The sequence below is a fragment of the Tupaia chinensis genome, unplaced genomic scaffold (genome assembly GCF_000334495.1).
Source record: "Tupaia chinensis unplaced genomic scaffold, TupChi_1.0 Scaffold000046_3, whole genome shotgun sequence".
NCBI classification, from domain to species: Eukaryota; Metazoa; Chordata; class Mammalia; order Scandentia; family Tupaiidae; genus Tupaia; species Tupaia belangeri.
The window spans coordinates 5,013,644-5,031,233 of record NW_006159504.1 but is presented as its reverse complement, the minus strand read 5'-3'; the positions used below and the strand labels follow the sequence as shown (position 1 = coordinate 5,031,233).

Below are 17,590 nucleotides of genomic sequence, written 5' to 3'. Positions count from 1 at the left end.
TAAATAAATAAATAAATAAATAAATAAATAAAATAAATGAATCCTATGACATAAGAAATGCAGGAAATTGGTTAAAATTAGAGGCCTCGGCATCGTGGAGACAAGGTTCAAATCATACAGACCTCACACTAGTTCTGTGACCCTGAATAGATTGCTTTTCCTCACTTATCCTGAGTTTCCTCCTTAATATAAAAGGGGGAATAATACTTAAAAGGCTTGCCATGAAGTTTAGAGAATGCTTGGGCATATGTGTGTTGTGTAGTCTGCCCAGCAGATGGGAAGGTCTCATAATGACAGATACTGTTATAGTCACCAAGAACCGTCCCTTACCTGGTCATGGGCATTGGATGTTTTCTCCAGGCTTTCTCATTTTCTATGAAGTGAGAGAAGGGATTTATCTGGCTCTGAGCTATGAGCTCGGCGATGGAGACAGGGTAGGCCTGGAAGTCCAGGAATCCAGAGCCCAGTAGATCCCAGCCAGCAGCATGGGCATCACCTGGGAGGGTGTTAGATATACAGGATCTTAGGCCCCACCTCAGACCTACTGGATCAGAATCTGCATTTTAACCACATCCCCAGTAATTTGTTTTAGCCACGAAGGTTTGAGAAGCCCTGGCATAGGTGTTAGGGGCATTGGTACTAGGGCCTCTAGGTAGTCCGTGAACCCTAAATTAGGATTATCTAGCTCACGGTTACTGTCTCTCTTTTTTTTTCGCTGTGTGTTGATTCTCTTATTTCTTTTTGCGGGTTTTATTGGCCCCTTTTGAATTTGTCTTGCACAATATTTAGATTATTGCTTTAATAAAATCCATTTAATTAGACTGCAATGTTTATACAGTGAACGTTATGTCCATTCAGCACGTAAAGAAATTGAGGACTGCAAATGTAAAACACCATCTCCTACTCAGTTCACCTCAGCTAGGAGTCCAGTTGAGCTCTCAGTGCTTCCAAAGCCAGCTCTTCACAGTGCTGCTTGGATTAATAGCTTCTCGTGGATCACATGAAGAACCAACCAAGCACATTCTCAGAGTGGGCAGTTTGTTTTTCTTCCTTGAACTTAGACCATCTAAATCTTAGCCTAAGAGTCAAAGAATAGAGAAATTTCAGTGTGCAAGGAAGTTCTAGACTCACAGATCTTTTCCATAAGCTTGTAGAAGCCACTATATTTAGCTTTTCTGTGGTGAAAATGGCTTTCTTTCCTTCTTAAAATAAGAGCCGTCTTCTGTCACTGGAACTCAGACAGTGTTGGCTTCCATGAGGAGTGTGCGGCAGTCAGAGGACTGAGCATATGTCTGTTCTTTTCCCTATTCTTTCATCTGACTTTCTACATATTTTTAGTCAAGTCTCACTATATATTTTTTTCCTCATATTTTACGTTTTTGAGGTTCTGATAGCTTCCCGAGAGGACTTTATCTCTAGACTCTGAAAGAGACCCTGAGACCGTTTCAGAAACAAACAAACAAAAAACCAAAATGTATTTAGTATGAAGAAAAAAAACAAAATTTCAGTGTCCTTCATTTTAAACTCTGATTTTTTTTTTTCTTTTTTGGCATTTCGTTCAGGTTGAAATAAGAAGCATTGGAACAATATATAAGATAAGAATAGGACACGATGGAACGAGCCAGCGACCGGAGTGGAGCTTGCAGAGGGTAATTGTGCTTTTCATTTTGTGCTTCCTAGACATGCTTAACGAAAAGAAGCAAGCATGCTATGTAAAACAATGAGAAGTCTTACATATTTTCCTAATGGTCATAAATAATGTGGACAAAATGTTTGTGGACAAAACATTCTAAACAAATATGGTTCATTCTTTTTTTTTTTTTTGGAGAGATTTTTCACTATAGGGCGCGTGCACTCGCCAGACAGACAGAGAGAGACATAGAGACCGAAAGCGAGAAATCACCCCCCAGGGGGGATGGTCACGCCGCAATCCCTTCTGCTCCATTCTCCTCTTGGGATCTTGGGCACGCACGCACACGCGCCCGGCGTGAGTTTTAAGCCACCGGGTCCGGGACGCGAACCGCGGTCGACTACGTGGGAGTCCAGCGACATAGCCATTACACTAACTGCTGGTTCCCAAATATGGTTCATTCTTGTGAAAGTGTTTTTCTTTTTCTTCTTTTTAAAAATTGGCCAGGTGGCGTGTGTACTCACCAGAGAGAGAATGGGGAGTGATCACACAGCACTCCCTTCTCCAGCTCTCCCTCCTCAGGGTTTTGGGCACAACCACACGTGCCTGGCATGTTTTTTTTTTTTTTTTGAGAGATTTTCACTGTAGGGCGTGTGCGCTCGCCAGACAGACAGAGAGAGACATAGAGACAGAAAGTGAGAAATCACCCCCCAGGGGGGATGGTCACGCCACAATCCCTTCTCCTCCATTCTCCTCTCGGGATCTTGGGCACGCATGCACACGCGCCCGGAGTGAGTTTTAAGCCACCGGGTCCGGGACGTGAACCGCGGTCGACTACGTGGGAGTCCAGCGACATAGCCATTACGCTAACTGCTGGTTCCCGTGCCTGGCATGTTTTTCAAGCCTCTGGGTGCAAGACTCAAACTGTGTTGTCAGGCAGGTGGAACGCATCTCCTTTAACCAATGGGCCGCAGGCTGGCCCACAAAAGTTTTTTATTTTTTTAAATAAGGTTTTCATGGTTATATTTGTAAAGATAATGTGTTTGTGGAAGAAACTATGAATAATACAATTAAGTGTAAAAATAAAAATATTTATTGGTTATTAGATGACTATTCTATGGTTTGTGTTCTTAAATCTTTTTCGCTTTCATGAATCTCTCTCATTTTACCTATCATGTATATACTTTGTGTTTCTTTAGCAGTATAAAATATACGTAAAATATAGACCTATAAATATATGTATACTATACTAGATATACTACTACTCAGCCAGTTTGCCCTTTTAATGAAATTGAATCAAGACCAGCAGTTGGCTTAATGACTGTGTTGCTGGACTCCCACATAGTCAACTGTGGTTCGAGTCCTGGACTTGGTGACTTAAACTCACGCCAGGTGCGTGTGCGTGTGTGCCCAAGATCCTGAGAGGAGAATGGAGGAATAGGGATTGAGGCGTGGCCATGCCCCCTGGGGGGTGATTTCTTGCTTTCTGTCTCTCTGTCTCTCTCTGTCTTTCTGGCGAGCACATGTGCCCTGTAGCAAAAACTTCTCCAAAAACAAAAAAGTAAAAAAGAAATTGAATCGTGTTATATATGCACTTTGGGACCCTGCCATTTTCTTTCTACTTAATTGTGGTAATAACAATAATTACATTAATAAGAATGTTTATTGAGTGCTTGTCACATAGCAGTTGCTTTTCATATACTATCGTACCTCTGCCTAACAGTAACTCTTTGACTTACTGAGACTCAATAAAGTTACATTATTCACTGAAGTCTCTTAATAAATGGCCTCACTGTATATTAGACTCCAGAGACTGAGATCATCAGCATTACCACTGCCCTGCTGTTTGCACTCAAAGACAGACAGCAATTACATTCTGAGAAGCCTTCAGATTTCAGTATGGGAGCAGATTAAGTGGGGGCAGACGACAGGTTTGAATCATAGAACGTCTCTGCTCTCTACTTTAAATACTATGTCTATTACTGATTCCTTTATAGTGCTTAATGTTATTTTAAAATATCTGTGATTTAAAATTTGAATACCGCTGATAGAATCTAGCAAAATATCATTTTTTCCCATTTGAAATGTTTCTTTATATATATATATATTTTTTTTTTTGAGAGGTTTTCGCTATAGGGCGCGTGCACTCGCCAGACAGACAGAGAGAGACATAGAGACAGAAAGCGAGAAATCACCCCCCAGGGGGTATGGTCACGCAGCAATCCCTTCTCCTCCATTCTCCTCTCGGGATCTCTGGCACGCACGCACATGCGCCTGGCGTGAGTTTTAAGCCACCGGGTCCGGGACGCGAACCGTGGTCGACTACGTGGGAGTCTAGCAACATAGCCATTACGCTAACTGCTGGTTCCCTATCTTTTCTAAGATTTTTATTATGATGTCTTTTGTTGTATAATAAAGGTGAATGGGAAACTGTTAATGTTGCTGCAATAGTTTAACATTTCTCAGCACATACATAATGTAACGAAATGTGACCACATAGCGCGGGACAGGTGAGTGGTCCAGTCAGTCCAACGGGAAGCATGGGAAGCATGTTCTGAGTACCTGCTCTGGCCTCCCATGCTCCAGACGCTGTGGGGAGTGGGGAGAAACTGGATATTGACTTAACGTTTTCTATTCAGAAGTACTGAAGGATCTTAAAGCAGTGGCAAGCAGTGATCTATTAAGATACCAACCCATGGAACCTGCAGAGTTTAGAACTACATTATTTAATCCTTGGGGATTACTTGGCAAGTTGAATCAGGGCATCTTAGAAAAGACCCGTGAGTTAAGGTGGCCTTAATGCCCAGCATGGCCTGGACTTTCTCTGAGCCTTGTGAGAAGGGTATTCAACACCGCTGTGTAGTGATTCTCCAACTCGACAGAACGCCATCCCCAGCAGAACCTGAGGCGGGAGCACTCGGTCCAGGGAACTGAGGGCAGTGTCATCCATTCCCCTGGTCAGCGTTACTCGAAGGTATCTGTGAGCAACGTAGAACATTAGTTAGAACATTAGGTAGAACACTAATAAACTAATTCAACAAATGAATCGAGCACCCACAACTGTGACTGAACCACCAAAGTGATGGGAAAGGAGAGATTTTTTCTTATAACTTAGTTAATTTTTTAATTTTGACTTAGAGTTTATAAAAATATGACAGGAATGAAACAAAGAACTCTGATTTCCCCTGGATTCCGCAGTTGTTTTTGACATACCCGTTTGCTTTATCATGTTTTGTTACAATGTGCGTATTATTTGGCAGATGTTTACTGATATGATGTGTAAAGACACTTGGCTATATAATATCTTATTCATCATAAATTTTTTTTTTAGTCTCCCCCTTACCCCAAACATAGGATATGTGCACTTGCTGGAGAGATGCAGAGAGAGGCAGAGAGAGGCAGAGAGAAGGATAGTAAGAAACCACATACACACACATACACAGACACAGCCGAGGGCATGGCCATGCCACAATCCCTTCTCCTCCATTCTCCTCTTGGGATTTTCGCAAATACTTGGTGTAATTTTAAGCCACTGGACCTGAGACTCAGCCATATGGTTGTCTAGTGCCTTAACCAGCACGCCACCTGCCGGCCCTCATCGTAAAATTTTTACCCACTAATTTTAGCACCCATTTTATGATTCTTACTTGAATCAGTTATTACTATTATTCTTGCTAAATGGCGATTTTCTAATTCTGCTAGTACCTCATTTATTATTTCACATTCTACTACAAACTGGAACTTTCCCTTCTTTCAACTTAAACATTTTATTAATTTTAAAACCCTGGCATGTATTTATGGATTCTTAGTTTTAGATGGGTTAAGCAATTTTTGTCATAATGTATTTTGATGCTGAAATCATCCTTAATTTGGCCCTTTAATTTCCAGTATCCCTTAGACATGTTACCATCCACTTCATGAGGGCTTACTTTCTGACTAGAAAGATGTTTCAGGCTCATCTTTTCTTTTCTCCAACACTGGGACACTGGAATCAGCTATTTCTCAAGGAGCCCTAGTCTCTCTCAGTGGGGAATGGTACTTAGAAAGCAGTATTTGTGTAAGACACGCAGAGGAGTTAATCTCCCCACAAATGCCCGCTCCCCTCAGCCCAGAGGCCACTTCCACTGATGGGAGAACTAGGCCACACCTCTGCTTTCCTGAGGTGCTCCCCAGGAGTGTTTCCATGGCGAAACGAGTCTGTGAAGCACCAGCTGTTTCATTCCTCTCTTGGAGCATCACAGTGCATATAAATATCGTAAAGGCTCTGAGATGCCCTGTGGTAAGGAAATCTGTTTAACAGCATTTCCGAAACTGAAAATTCCACGGGGCTGTATTTTTTCAGGTAAAATATATTAACATCCTATGAAATAATTATTGTGCATTGCTGCAGAGGCCTGAGGCATTTGGGAGCTCATCTAGGAGAAGGCTGTGCCCCCGAGGCAGAGGCGCGAGCACATGCACATTTTTCCAGGTGGCACTGTGACAAGCGTGCGTGTGGAGAGAGTCGTTCTTAGCAGGAGTCCGTACAGAGGCTGCTGCACAGGTCTCTGCTCACAAGGGGAGGGAGGCCAGGGAGCTCGCCAGAAGTCTAAGGTCTGTCTCTGAGCCCACGGCAAAGTGGGAGCTTCTGAAGCAGGGAGCTCTTGAGCCTCCACAGCAGCAGCCCCAGGCCTTGTGACCGTTAGGCCCATCTGACACGTGACGGGCCTCCAAAAGCTCATGGAAAGTGTGCAATATGAAAAAAATGTGTGTAGATAGCAAAAGCTTTTTGAGCCAAAATAAGCTCATACTTTAGGTTCACAAACTTTTTGAAGCTGTGGGGTAAAGTTTTTTCCATTATGAAGAGCAGACAGTATCAAAATACCTGAACTTTTTCTCGTTGGTGCTAGTTATTGTTTATTGTTCTAAGAATTAGGTTATTTTTTATTACCATTGTGTAAAAATTTGAGTTTTGTGTCTATGGCCTTTTTGGTCTCAGCTTACATGGAGAAATAAGCAAAATCAGGGCCTAAATATACAGAGGCTGGGCCGGCAGGTAGCATGGTGGCTAAGGGCACTAGACTCCCAGATGGCCGACTGTAGTTCAAGTCCCAGACCTGGCAGCTTGCTCTCTCTCTCTCTCTCTCTCTCTCTTGCTCTGTTCCCTCTCTGGTCAAATTAAAATAAATAAATAAATAAATAAATAAATAAATAAATAAATAAATAAAGTTAAGTAAAATGATTCTTTAAAAAATTGTAAGAGGCCATCTTTGGCTCATTTATCTAACAATTATGTACTGGAAAAAGTAGATTTGTGTGACTCCAATCATACTTAACAATATACAGAGGATTATAATTTATATGTTTTAGAAGAAGCCTAGCTAATATGCTAATCTAGGGCTCTCTAGGCCTGTGGGAGAGGTAAACAACATGAGACTCGGGGAACCACTTTTAACCTAGATTCAGCTAGGTAGGTAAATTGCTGGGCCATGACAGTATATCTAAGAGAAAAATGATAAACTCGACATAGATCTGTCCTTCCTCATTGCAATTATACAAAATTAGAATAAACATTGTTTTACTTTTCCTTTCAATCTGGGTAAAGAATCAAGGTCACGGATCAAAGACTTCCTTTCATGAGCTGAGGAAATCTGAAGTCATTATTAGGACATACGCCACAAGGGTTTCCCTGGTACTAAGGGTGCACCGTGGGCAGCCAGTGGTTCCTTGTGATGAACAAAGTTGGCCCTGCTGGCACGTTATCTGGAAGATGCCGGTGCTTCTAACAGTGTTTGCTGAAATATCCCTAGTGTCCTGAGTTAAAATGGGTGAAAAACTACTGTTTTGCATAACGCTTAGATTAGAGAATGGGACAGCTGTCCCATTTCATGATACTCTGGCAGTTTGGGGCCATTGGCCTCGCGATGACTCTGTGATGCCGCTCAGTGTTTTAAATTTATTGTTTTCTCGATCATACCTTAGGGGCTTTTTTGGAGTTCTGACTCATTATTTCAGTCATATTAGTACAGATTAACCAACTGTGCTATCTAGCTTCCAAAATAGTGTTATCAAATATTAATCTAAGTTATTGAATGAATTCTAGGTTACAGGTAGCTTAGACCCTTTATAAGATAGCAATAACTGAACATAGATAGTAATTAAATTTGAATATTTAAATAAAGCAAAGGCTGTCATGTAAAACTAATCATTATTTTTGAATCTGAGATTTTCTCTTTTCTTCTCTGGAATTGACTTTGACTATTTCAGATTGAGTTAGTAAACTTTAGCGTTGAAGTCAAAAGACTTGAAACATGTTTAATGTCTGGAAAGTCATTTAATCACTTTTTCTATAAATTTCTGCTACTACAATGTAAGGGCACAACGGTATCATGTGAGTTGTGAATGTCAAGGAAGAAATTTAAATAAAACGTAAGCCAGGCTCTTGACCCCCCCACCCCACCTGCTTGCTTTTCACTTGTTGAGAAAATGGAGTCACCATCCACCTAGCTCGCTAAGCCAGAACCCTACAAATTTTCCCAGGTTATTTTCTTTCTCTTACTTTCACAATCCAATCCTGCAGGACTCTCCTGTTGTCTTTGTTGCTGAAAAAAGACAAAAACAATCTTGATTTTGTCTTTTCCCCCTCTTATTACCATCAACTTAGTGCAAGCTGCCATTTTTCTCTCCTCTCCACTGCAAAGTTCTCTTAGCTGCCTTCCAGCTTCCTTTCTTTTCTCCTCAGATTTAGACTTCAAAGAGCCACCAGAGTCCTCTGTAACCATCCATTGAAGATGTCTCCCCTCATTGACTATATCCCTTGCCCACCTCTTTGACCTTTGTTCAAGCCACTCAGCTGGTTCCCTACGTTCAAGTCACCCTGGTCTCGCCTCAGAGTGGCCCTTGCCATACAACCTGAAGGCAGCCCCCAGCTGCTCTTGATCACATTGGCTCGGTTTATTTTCTTTATTAGACATTGCTCATCTGATATTTTTTATTGTTACTGTCTTACCTCCATCAGAAAATGAGTAACATGAGAACAGAGACTTCATTTTCTTCAGTGTTATAACCTCAACTCCTGGAGTAGTGCCTATCATGTAGTAGATGTTGGATAAAAATTCATAGAATAAATGAATAAGACACATTTCGTTTACTTGACAAGTATAAACTATTAGTAAACTGTTAGCATTCATTGAAGGGGAAATCACACAGTCTCGCTGGGTGTCTAGCAAATGAGTATAATTTTACATGGCTGAACCTTGATGTGCGTGAGGGCAGAGGAGGAGAGGTTTGCAGGCCTGGCCCTTCACATGGTGGGTGGTGAGACAAGGCCAGGGCCCTCAGAGTCTTGGCCCAGGGCTCCCTCCACATGTCTACACTGTCTCTGTAGCTGGAATAGCACCTTTTAAACTGGAATAGCAGCTTTCTTGGAACATCTTGATTCTTTCGAGTTTTTGAACCAAAATGAGTCATGGATTTTGGTAAAATTGTTATTATTTTTATCTATAACTACTTGATATAATATAACCTACATAATATGAGCTCCAAGCAATCTTGAGATTAGCTAAACTAGGTAAGAAAAGGCTTTATTTGTTTGAAGTTGTAAAGCATCTTGTTCTATTTCCAGTTCTTTTTCATTTTCAGTTACTTCTTCACTTCACAGTGCTAGAAAGAACTACAGAAGGGAAAGAACAAGTTCTGAAATGCAGTAAGAAAAATGGTTTGTTTTTGAGGATTTTCTAGTTCAATGAACAGCAGGAAGCACCAGCTTCTTCTCACAAAATCTCCAGTCAAATGTTTAATCTCAAAAGACTCCAGCAGTTTATAAAAACATTCTCAAAGTTGTGCCGTTTATTTGAACCAAAGATAAATTCATGCATTTGATAGTCCTCGGTCAATTGTAAATACCATAGCTGATCCCACTTGTGTAGCTCTTGTAACAAACAGGGTGTTATCTCAAGGCACAGGATGAGAAATAGGGAATCGGAGTCAATCTTCGACTTCGTACTGGGTTTGAGCACACATTTAGACCTTACTAGATTTTCATATTTCAGGCTCCTAAAATAAAATACTAATAAATGACATTAGCATGCCTTCCCAGGACCAGATCTTGCAGAGTATTGTAGATACTCTAGGTATCTAACAAATGTGTTGGTGACTACTTGCCTCTACATGTTTTTTTTAACAAAGTTTTGCATAAATTGAATATATAATGATGATAAAAGTATTACAATAATTTTTGTTGTTCTCTAGAGTGAAGGTATATGACTTTTCAAAGTAGGATTCTAGAAACATTTTTCTCAGCCTTTCACATCCCAGTGCATTGTTGATTTTATAGCGGGCGTCCAGTAGGCAACTGGCCACTTGAGTAGATCTCAGAAAGTATTTGTTGACTTCGATTGTGTCTCTTTGCTTCTCTAACAAAAGACTCAAGATTAAATATTGGGTTTTCAGAAAAGTCATGACATATTTTTCTGTTTTTCTATGCAAAACTGCATCATGATTTTTCTGATGTCCCAATACAGTATGTGAAGAGTGTTTTATAAAACAAAGTGGAATATAAATAGAGATGGTGGTCATTGTTGTTGGTGATTAAGTACATTTTGTCTCAGTCCTAACAGGCAAGCAAGACAGGGGCCAGGGAGGAGGGCCGCAGGCTCACTCTGCCTGCAGGACCCTGAGTGTTCAGCTGCAATGATGCCTTCTCTCTGACCCATCTGACCGGATCCCTGCTCAACTGGTTGTCTTCCTTGACGTTAAAGACAGACACGAAAGACAAGGCGAGGGCTAAGGGGAGGTCATTTGCAAAGAGGTAAAGTCATGCGTAGGAGTTGGGACAGTGGCAGTCCCTACAGTTTAGAAAAGAATAGACATTGTTTTGCTCATATGTTCTGGCCTATTATACAAAGGACCAGAATGGGAGTCATCTTAGGAAAGCATACATGAGCTAGAGAATTCAGGGAGGGCCCCGAGGAGAGGGAGCAGAAGTTACTGTAGCTCAGCATAGGGCAGGAGAGACCAAGAGGCCATGTGTCGGTCTTCCTAGAAGGTGCTGGACAGCTACCCAAGTGCAGTAGCAGTCAGCGATTGGGATAGAATTTCTCTTGCTGATAACGAAGAACTGAACACGCGCCTGATGTTGTCCTTGTATCGTCTCCAGGAGGATGTCAGAGAACCACATACAATTCCAAGTCATAAATTCTAGTCTAGGGGCCAGCAGGTGGCATGGTGGTTAAGGGTGCTGGACTCTGACATGGTCAACCATGGTTTGAGTCTCAGACCGGGGGGCTTGCTTCCTCACTTGCCCTTTCTCTCTCACTCTGTCTGTCTCTGGTCAAATTAAAACAAATACATAGGCTTAAATAAAATAATTATTAAAAAGCAATAAATTCTGGTCTGTAATCTTGGTGGCTAGTTTTGATACTACTACTGCTGCCACTGCTACTACTAACTGTAAATGTTTATTGAGCTCCCAGGAGACACATGATCACTTTTGACATTTATACCACAAGGCGGATACTATTCTTATCCCAACTGAGAAAACTGAAGTCTTGAGAAGATAAGCAATTCCCATGATTATATAGCAAGCGCTTGGGTCCGAGGAGAAGCAGTGTGACTCCTAAGCACATGCAGCACCACCAGCTGGGAAAATCAGCTGTTCTGCAGTGAGGCTCTCTAATATATTCCTAGGCATCATGGTCGTCCTGAGACGGCTTTACTGTAGGAAATAACTTCTTATGTCCCACCAGCTCTAGTTTACAACTGTTTTCTGAGAGGAGTTTTTATTTAATCTTATTACATAAAGCACCTTTCAACCTGGTGAGGCAGGTTATCATGCCAGTTTTGCGAATGAGGGCCTGAAGATCAGGGGTCATCTTGTGGGACTTTTACCGAAGGCCATGTACCTGGTAAGTAGCAGAGCTAGGGCTTTAACCCAGGTCTTCTGATCCATATCCTGGTTTGTGTCACTTGTCACATGCTTTTTGATTGAGTCCTGCTGTTAGCTACTCTATGACTAGGCTTGTGGTTTTCTAGGAGTTTTACCCCTGTGTATTACTTTAACAATTAAAAACATATTTTGGGGGAACCAGCAGATGGTGTAATGGCTACATTGCTCTACTCCCATGTAGTCAACTGTGGTTTGAGTTCTGGACTCAGTGGCTTAAAGTCACACAGGGCACATGTGCATGCATGCTCAAAATCCTGAGAAGAGAATGGAGGAGAAGGGATTGTGGCATGGTCATCCCCCGTGGGGGGTGAAAGAGATAGGGGGAGAAAGAGAGAGAAAGAAAGAGAAAGAAAGTGAGAAAGCAAGTTGTCAAGTCCAGGACTCAAACTGTGGTCGGTCATGTGGGAGTCCAGTGCTCTTAAACACCACGTCACCTGCAGACCCCGATTTCTCGCTTTCTGTCTCTCTGTCTCTCGCTGTCCCTCTGGCAAATACACGTGTCCTATAGCAAAAAATCTCTAAAAAAATCTCTAAAAGCAAAATTATTTTTGTGGAAAAAAATAATCACAACTGGGCCTTAGCTCTATGGCTGTGTGTATATGTATCTTTACCTATATTATTCTACTTCATTATTTAGCTATGTATTGAACAACTACTTATCTTTACACCCCAGGACTTGTCAGCCTTGGAACTACTGATGGGGACCCAGAGAGTCATTTCATGGGCAGCCATCCTGTGTGTTCTGGAAGGTTTAGCATTTTTCCTGGATTCTACCTGCTAGATGCCAGTACCCCTCTCCCCCAACCAAGTATAACAACCAGAAATGTCTCCAGACATTGCCACATGTCCCCATGGGTGCAAAAATCTCACCCAGTTGAAAAGAACTGCTATATCTCTTCACTGGTTAAAAAAACAAACAGAAACCTTACATTTTTTGTTTCTCTGTTTTGTGGCAACAGGACTTTGATGGTAAGTGGGGCTCATTCAGAACCCTCTCCCTCAGAGGCTTTTTGTTGACTGTTCAGTGGTGTTAGTGGGAGTGTAAGTTAAATCAATGATACTCTCTTCAGTGGGCACTTCTAAGGGTCAAGGCTTAGTAGTGCCTAAGAGGCTACTTGCTCGTTTCCATGGAGCGTTTGGTATAAAGAAGTACTGATATTTCAGGTAGAATGACTTTGTAAAAGCTATGCATTTCCTGACTAAGGCTTCAAGCCCCAAATCTAAAAGACTCCTGTCCACCGGTGTATGATCCCCACTTATCTGAAACATCTGGTCACATCTGAAATTATTCTTGGCCAAGCCACTGTGGTACAAAGGTAGTGAACGCTCCACAATGGTGGACACCAAATGGAAGACCTGGGTTCAGTTCCCAGGTCAACCTGCACATAAAGATGTGTATACATTCTGTGGTCCTGGCTGGCAGAAAAGCTCAGGGGTGGGGGAGGCCACTGCAGAAGACCTTGTCTAGAGTGCTTGCTGGTCTTTCTCTTTCTCTCTCTGAATAAGTAAGTAAGTAAGTAAATAAATAGATAAACTTAATTAAAAAGATATTGGGAACCAGGAGTTAGTGTAATGGCTATGTCGCTGGACTCCCATGTGATCGACCACGGTTCACGTCCCGGACCTGGTGGCTTAAAACTCACGCTGGGCGCGTGTGCGTGCGTGCTCAAGATCCCGAGAGGAGATTGGAGGAGAAGGGATTGCAGCATGGCCATCCCCTCTGGGTGGTGATTTCTTGCTTTCTGTCTCTCTGTCGCTCTCTGTCTGTCTGGCGAGCGCACGCGCCCTATAGCGAAAACCTCTCCAAAAAAAAAAATATTACAATTTCCTAATATTTGCATTACTCTGAATCCCCACAGAACTTAGTCTGTATTAATAGTGTTTTTTAATATGCTGCTGTAATGTGTTCTCATGTTATTTAAATATTTTGAGCCTATACTTAGAGATAACTTATTAAATCTCCCTTTTTTGGGGGGAGGGTGGTTTAATGCCCTGGTATGCCAATATAACCTGAGCACAGCAGTGTACAGACTATTGCTGTGGGGAGGCAGTCTGACTCCTAAGCACATGCAGCACCACCAGTGGCGAGGTCGGGTTCTGTGGGCCCATTCTGAGAGCCATCATGTGTTTCTGGCACCCTGGATTAGCCTTTCTCTTATAGGCTGACTCTTCAGGAGTATGTCCCTATGTATAATTAAGGGACAAACTTACTTCTTTTTGCCCAAAATAAAGCAATGTAGTAAATATGATAACAGTCTCCAGGAAAGGAAATACAAAGGACTAAACACCCCACTCATGGCTGATACCTCAGCAAGAGGGCTTGCAAATCGGGCTGCTGTGGTAGGGTGTGGATCATTCTTCTTCAGCGCATCCACCACTACACCTTTCAAGTAAGGAACCCAGGTTACAGACCTCAGGAATTGTAATAATCAAAATTTCTTATTGGGTAGACGGCTCCAAATACTCTTATTTGAGCATAGTATCTGAGTGAGACTAAAACCCGTATGAATGTATCATGAATTTTCAGTCTCCTGAATTTTCCCCCTAAATGCTTTCAAAATAAACCATGATATAGTCTAGAGAGAGAGGGGACATCTCTAAGTTTAGTAGAATTTATTGTATTAACCTCTTTTATATTTATGTATGCATGCACATACAAATTTGACTAATGTAAGTATGAAATATTCAAGTAGTTTATATGAAGTTTTGTTTTATGTATTTCATATACATAAACTCATCTAATCTCTACCATAACTATGTAAGATGGTCATTATTCCTATTTTAAAGGGAGAAAACTGATATTCAGAGTGGTTATGTGAATTCCTCATAGTTGGGAAGTGCTAGGTCTAGATGTTGATCACAGTTTTCCTCACTTCAAATCCAGAGTTCTTTGCATGGCCTCGTGCCTGGAGCAAGGAAAGCTGTAGTCAGGCATTCGTTATCAGATGGGCTGGTGGAGTCTCATCACCTCTGTTGACCAATATGTTTTACTTAGTTATGCATTTGATCATCCATAGCACAAACAGCCCAAGGACTACCTTGTGAAAACGCGTGGAGTAACAAGATGAGTAGGTCTTGGTTCCCTCAAGCCAGTCAGATTTTAGGTGATGTGGATGCGTAGGCTACTGTGACCCTGAAGCAGTGCTTCCTCGCCTGATTGAGGGCTCACAGTATACTTAGAGGAGGTTGTGTCTAAGCTGTGTGATGGATGGGCAGGCCCCTATCAGTAATGAGTCAGATGAAAGCTGCTCTAAGCACAGATTCAAGTGTTTGTGAAAACTCTGAGATGGGAGGAATATGGCCAGGTAGTGAAACCAAGAACAGATTTCTATAGTTAGAATGTAGGGTGTGAAGGAGACATATCTAACAAGATTATAAGCTGATCATGTACTGCTTGTTGAGTTGAGAATTTAGGATTTTATACAATGGGTGGGACTATTGAAAAGTTGTGGGCAATGAACAAAATGACCCCCAATTTCTATTTTAGATTATCCTCTCTTGAAATAACCTAAAGGCAGGGCTCAAGGGAGCAAGAATGGAAGACTGTGAGTCAGAGCAGGGGCTTCAGAGAATAGGCCACCTGAGAAATGGTGGCACATGCTCCAGGAGGCAAAGAAATTGAGGAAGAATAGTATTTTTTTTGGGGGGGGAGTGTTTCGCTATAGGGCACATACGCTCGCCAGAAAGACAGAGAGAGACAGAGAGACAGAAATCGAGAAATCACCCCCCAGGATGGCCATGACGCAATCCCTTCTCCTCCATTCTCCTTTCGGGATCTTGGGCATGCACGCATGTGAGCCCGGTGTGAGTTTAAGCCACCAGGTCCGGGACTTGAACCGTGGTTGACTACATAGGAGTCCAGTGACATAGCCATAACACTAACTGCTGGTCCCAACAGGATAATTTATTAAGAGTAAAGGTTGGGGCCAACAGATGGTATAATGGTTACATTGCTGGACTCTTCCCACATAGTTGACCGTGGTTTGAGTCCCAGATCTGGCAGCTTAAAATTCATGCCAGGCTCATGTGTGTGCATGCCCAAAATCCCAAGAGGAGAATGGAGAAGGGATTGTGGTGTGGCCATCCCCCCTGGGGTGGTGATTTTTTGCTTTCTGTTTGTCTCTCTCTGTCTCTCTAGTGAGTGCACTTGCCCTATAGCAAAAATCTCTCTCTTAAAAGAAAAAAGAAGAAAGATTTATTCAGCTATGGTTTTAGTAGTTCAAGGATGAGGGGCTGCATCTGGTGAAGTCTTTCATGTCAGTGGGTACTCACTGCAGAGTCCCAAGGTGGCGTAGGGCATCACACGGTAAGGGGGCAATAGTGTGTGTCAGCTCTGGTCTCTCTCCCTCTATAAAGCCACCAGTATTCAGTCATGGGGACCCTCACTCTGATTTCTTTATCCAACCCTAATTAGGGTACATACCAGATGCATGAAGCCTATTGAGAGTGCTTTTCCCTCTTTTAAAAAATGAATAAATAAACTTGATACACTAGAAATCTTTTAAAAGAGTTCTGCCATATAACTTTTTTGGTAACTAATATGAAGCTAGAATGTCTTTTGGAGTTCTTCCTCTAGATGACTTTCAGTCGTGACCATTGATGAAGTTGAGAACTTTGACTCATACTTCCCAAATGCCCTATGTATTAGTACTATAGTTGGATTAAGTTTCCACCCTCTTAAAACCATCACAATAGTCAGTAAATTTCAACATGTGAATGTTGTGGGGGACACATTCAAACCATGGCAGAGATGGATTAATTTAGATTAATTGGTATATTTTCTTTTTTGAAAACTTGCCTTTTAAAAAGTATATGTGTGCTTATTGGAAATATATATGTATACACACACATATATATATACATATACATATATATATATATATATATATATATAGAGAGAGAGAGAGAGAGAGAGAGAAAGATAAAGATAAAACATCTCCCTCAGGAGGGATGATAATGCTGCAATCTCTTCTCTTCCATTTCTCCTTTCAGGATTTTGGGCACACATGCACATGTACCTGGTGCGTTTTTCAAACTGCTGGGTCCAGGACTCAACCTATGCATTTGGCTAAGTGGGAATCAGCTGCCTTCACCACCATGCCAAGGAGAAGGACATTCCATCTATTGTAAGAGGAGAGAAAGCAAGCAACTGTGAAATTCCTTCAGGAAGTTCTCTGCTAGTCCACTGAGATGTGAAGGGGAGGGTAAAATCAAGAAAGCCTTTGTGAAAGGGCCACCATGAGAGGGAGAGCTAGGTCAGGGTCATTGAGAAATCAATGGGCAGGGAGGCAAAGGCAACTGACTTCATGCCGGGAAATGCCGGCTCAGTCGCTACAGTAGCCAAAGGCTCATTCACAGCCTCCAGGTGTTCTAAATATGCTTGACAGGCTGTAGAGACCCAGCCATTGGGCACAGCAGTCATACAATACTCTGCAGTGCTAGAAGCCATGTGGAAGACAGAGGTGTTATCCCAGGTTGATCTGTACACACCAGGCGCATGTATCCTGTTGAGAGTACTTCTCTATTAAGAAATGAATAATTAAACTTAATAGGCATTAGAAATCTTTAAAAAAGTTCTTCTGTATGACTTGCTTTGTAACTAATATGAACATAAATTCTCTTCTGGAGTTCTTCCGATAGTGACTTTAGGTCACGAATATAGGCAAAGTTGAGAACTTTGAATAATACAGAGCTGATTTCACATCTCCAAGACTTCATTTTCCTACCTATAAAGCTGTAGGAATTTTACCAATCTAGTTAGTGATGATTGAAAGATAATTAAAATAAGTCACTTAGAATAATATGTGGCAAATATTTTTTTTTGAGAGGTTTTTGCGATAGGGCATGTGCGCTCGCCAGACAGACAGAGACAGAGAGACAGCGAGAAATCACCCCCCTTCTCCTCTATTCTCCTCTCGGGATCTAGGGCACACACGCACACACGCCCACCATGAGTTTTAAGCCACCAGGTCTGGGACGCGAACCACGGTCGACTACATGGGTGTCCAGTGACATAGCCATTACACTAACTGCTG

General features: G+C 41.9%; 1 protein-coding gene across 1 annotated transcript in view; it reads left to right on the top strand.

Moving 5' to 3' along the window:
* The window catches only part of LOC102475442 (uncharacterized), an 84,972-nt gene that overhangs the window by 44,417 nt on the left and 22,965 nt on the right, over positions 1 to 17,590 (top strand). The window contains exon 7 of the mRNA XM_027773871.1: positions 1,563 to 1,649. Coding sequence (XP_027629672.1) covers positions 1,563 to 1,649 — 87 coding nt within the window. The remainder of the gene's footprint in view (positions 1 to 1,562; positions 1,650 to 17,590) is intronic.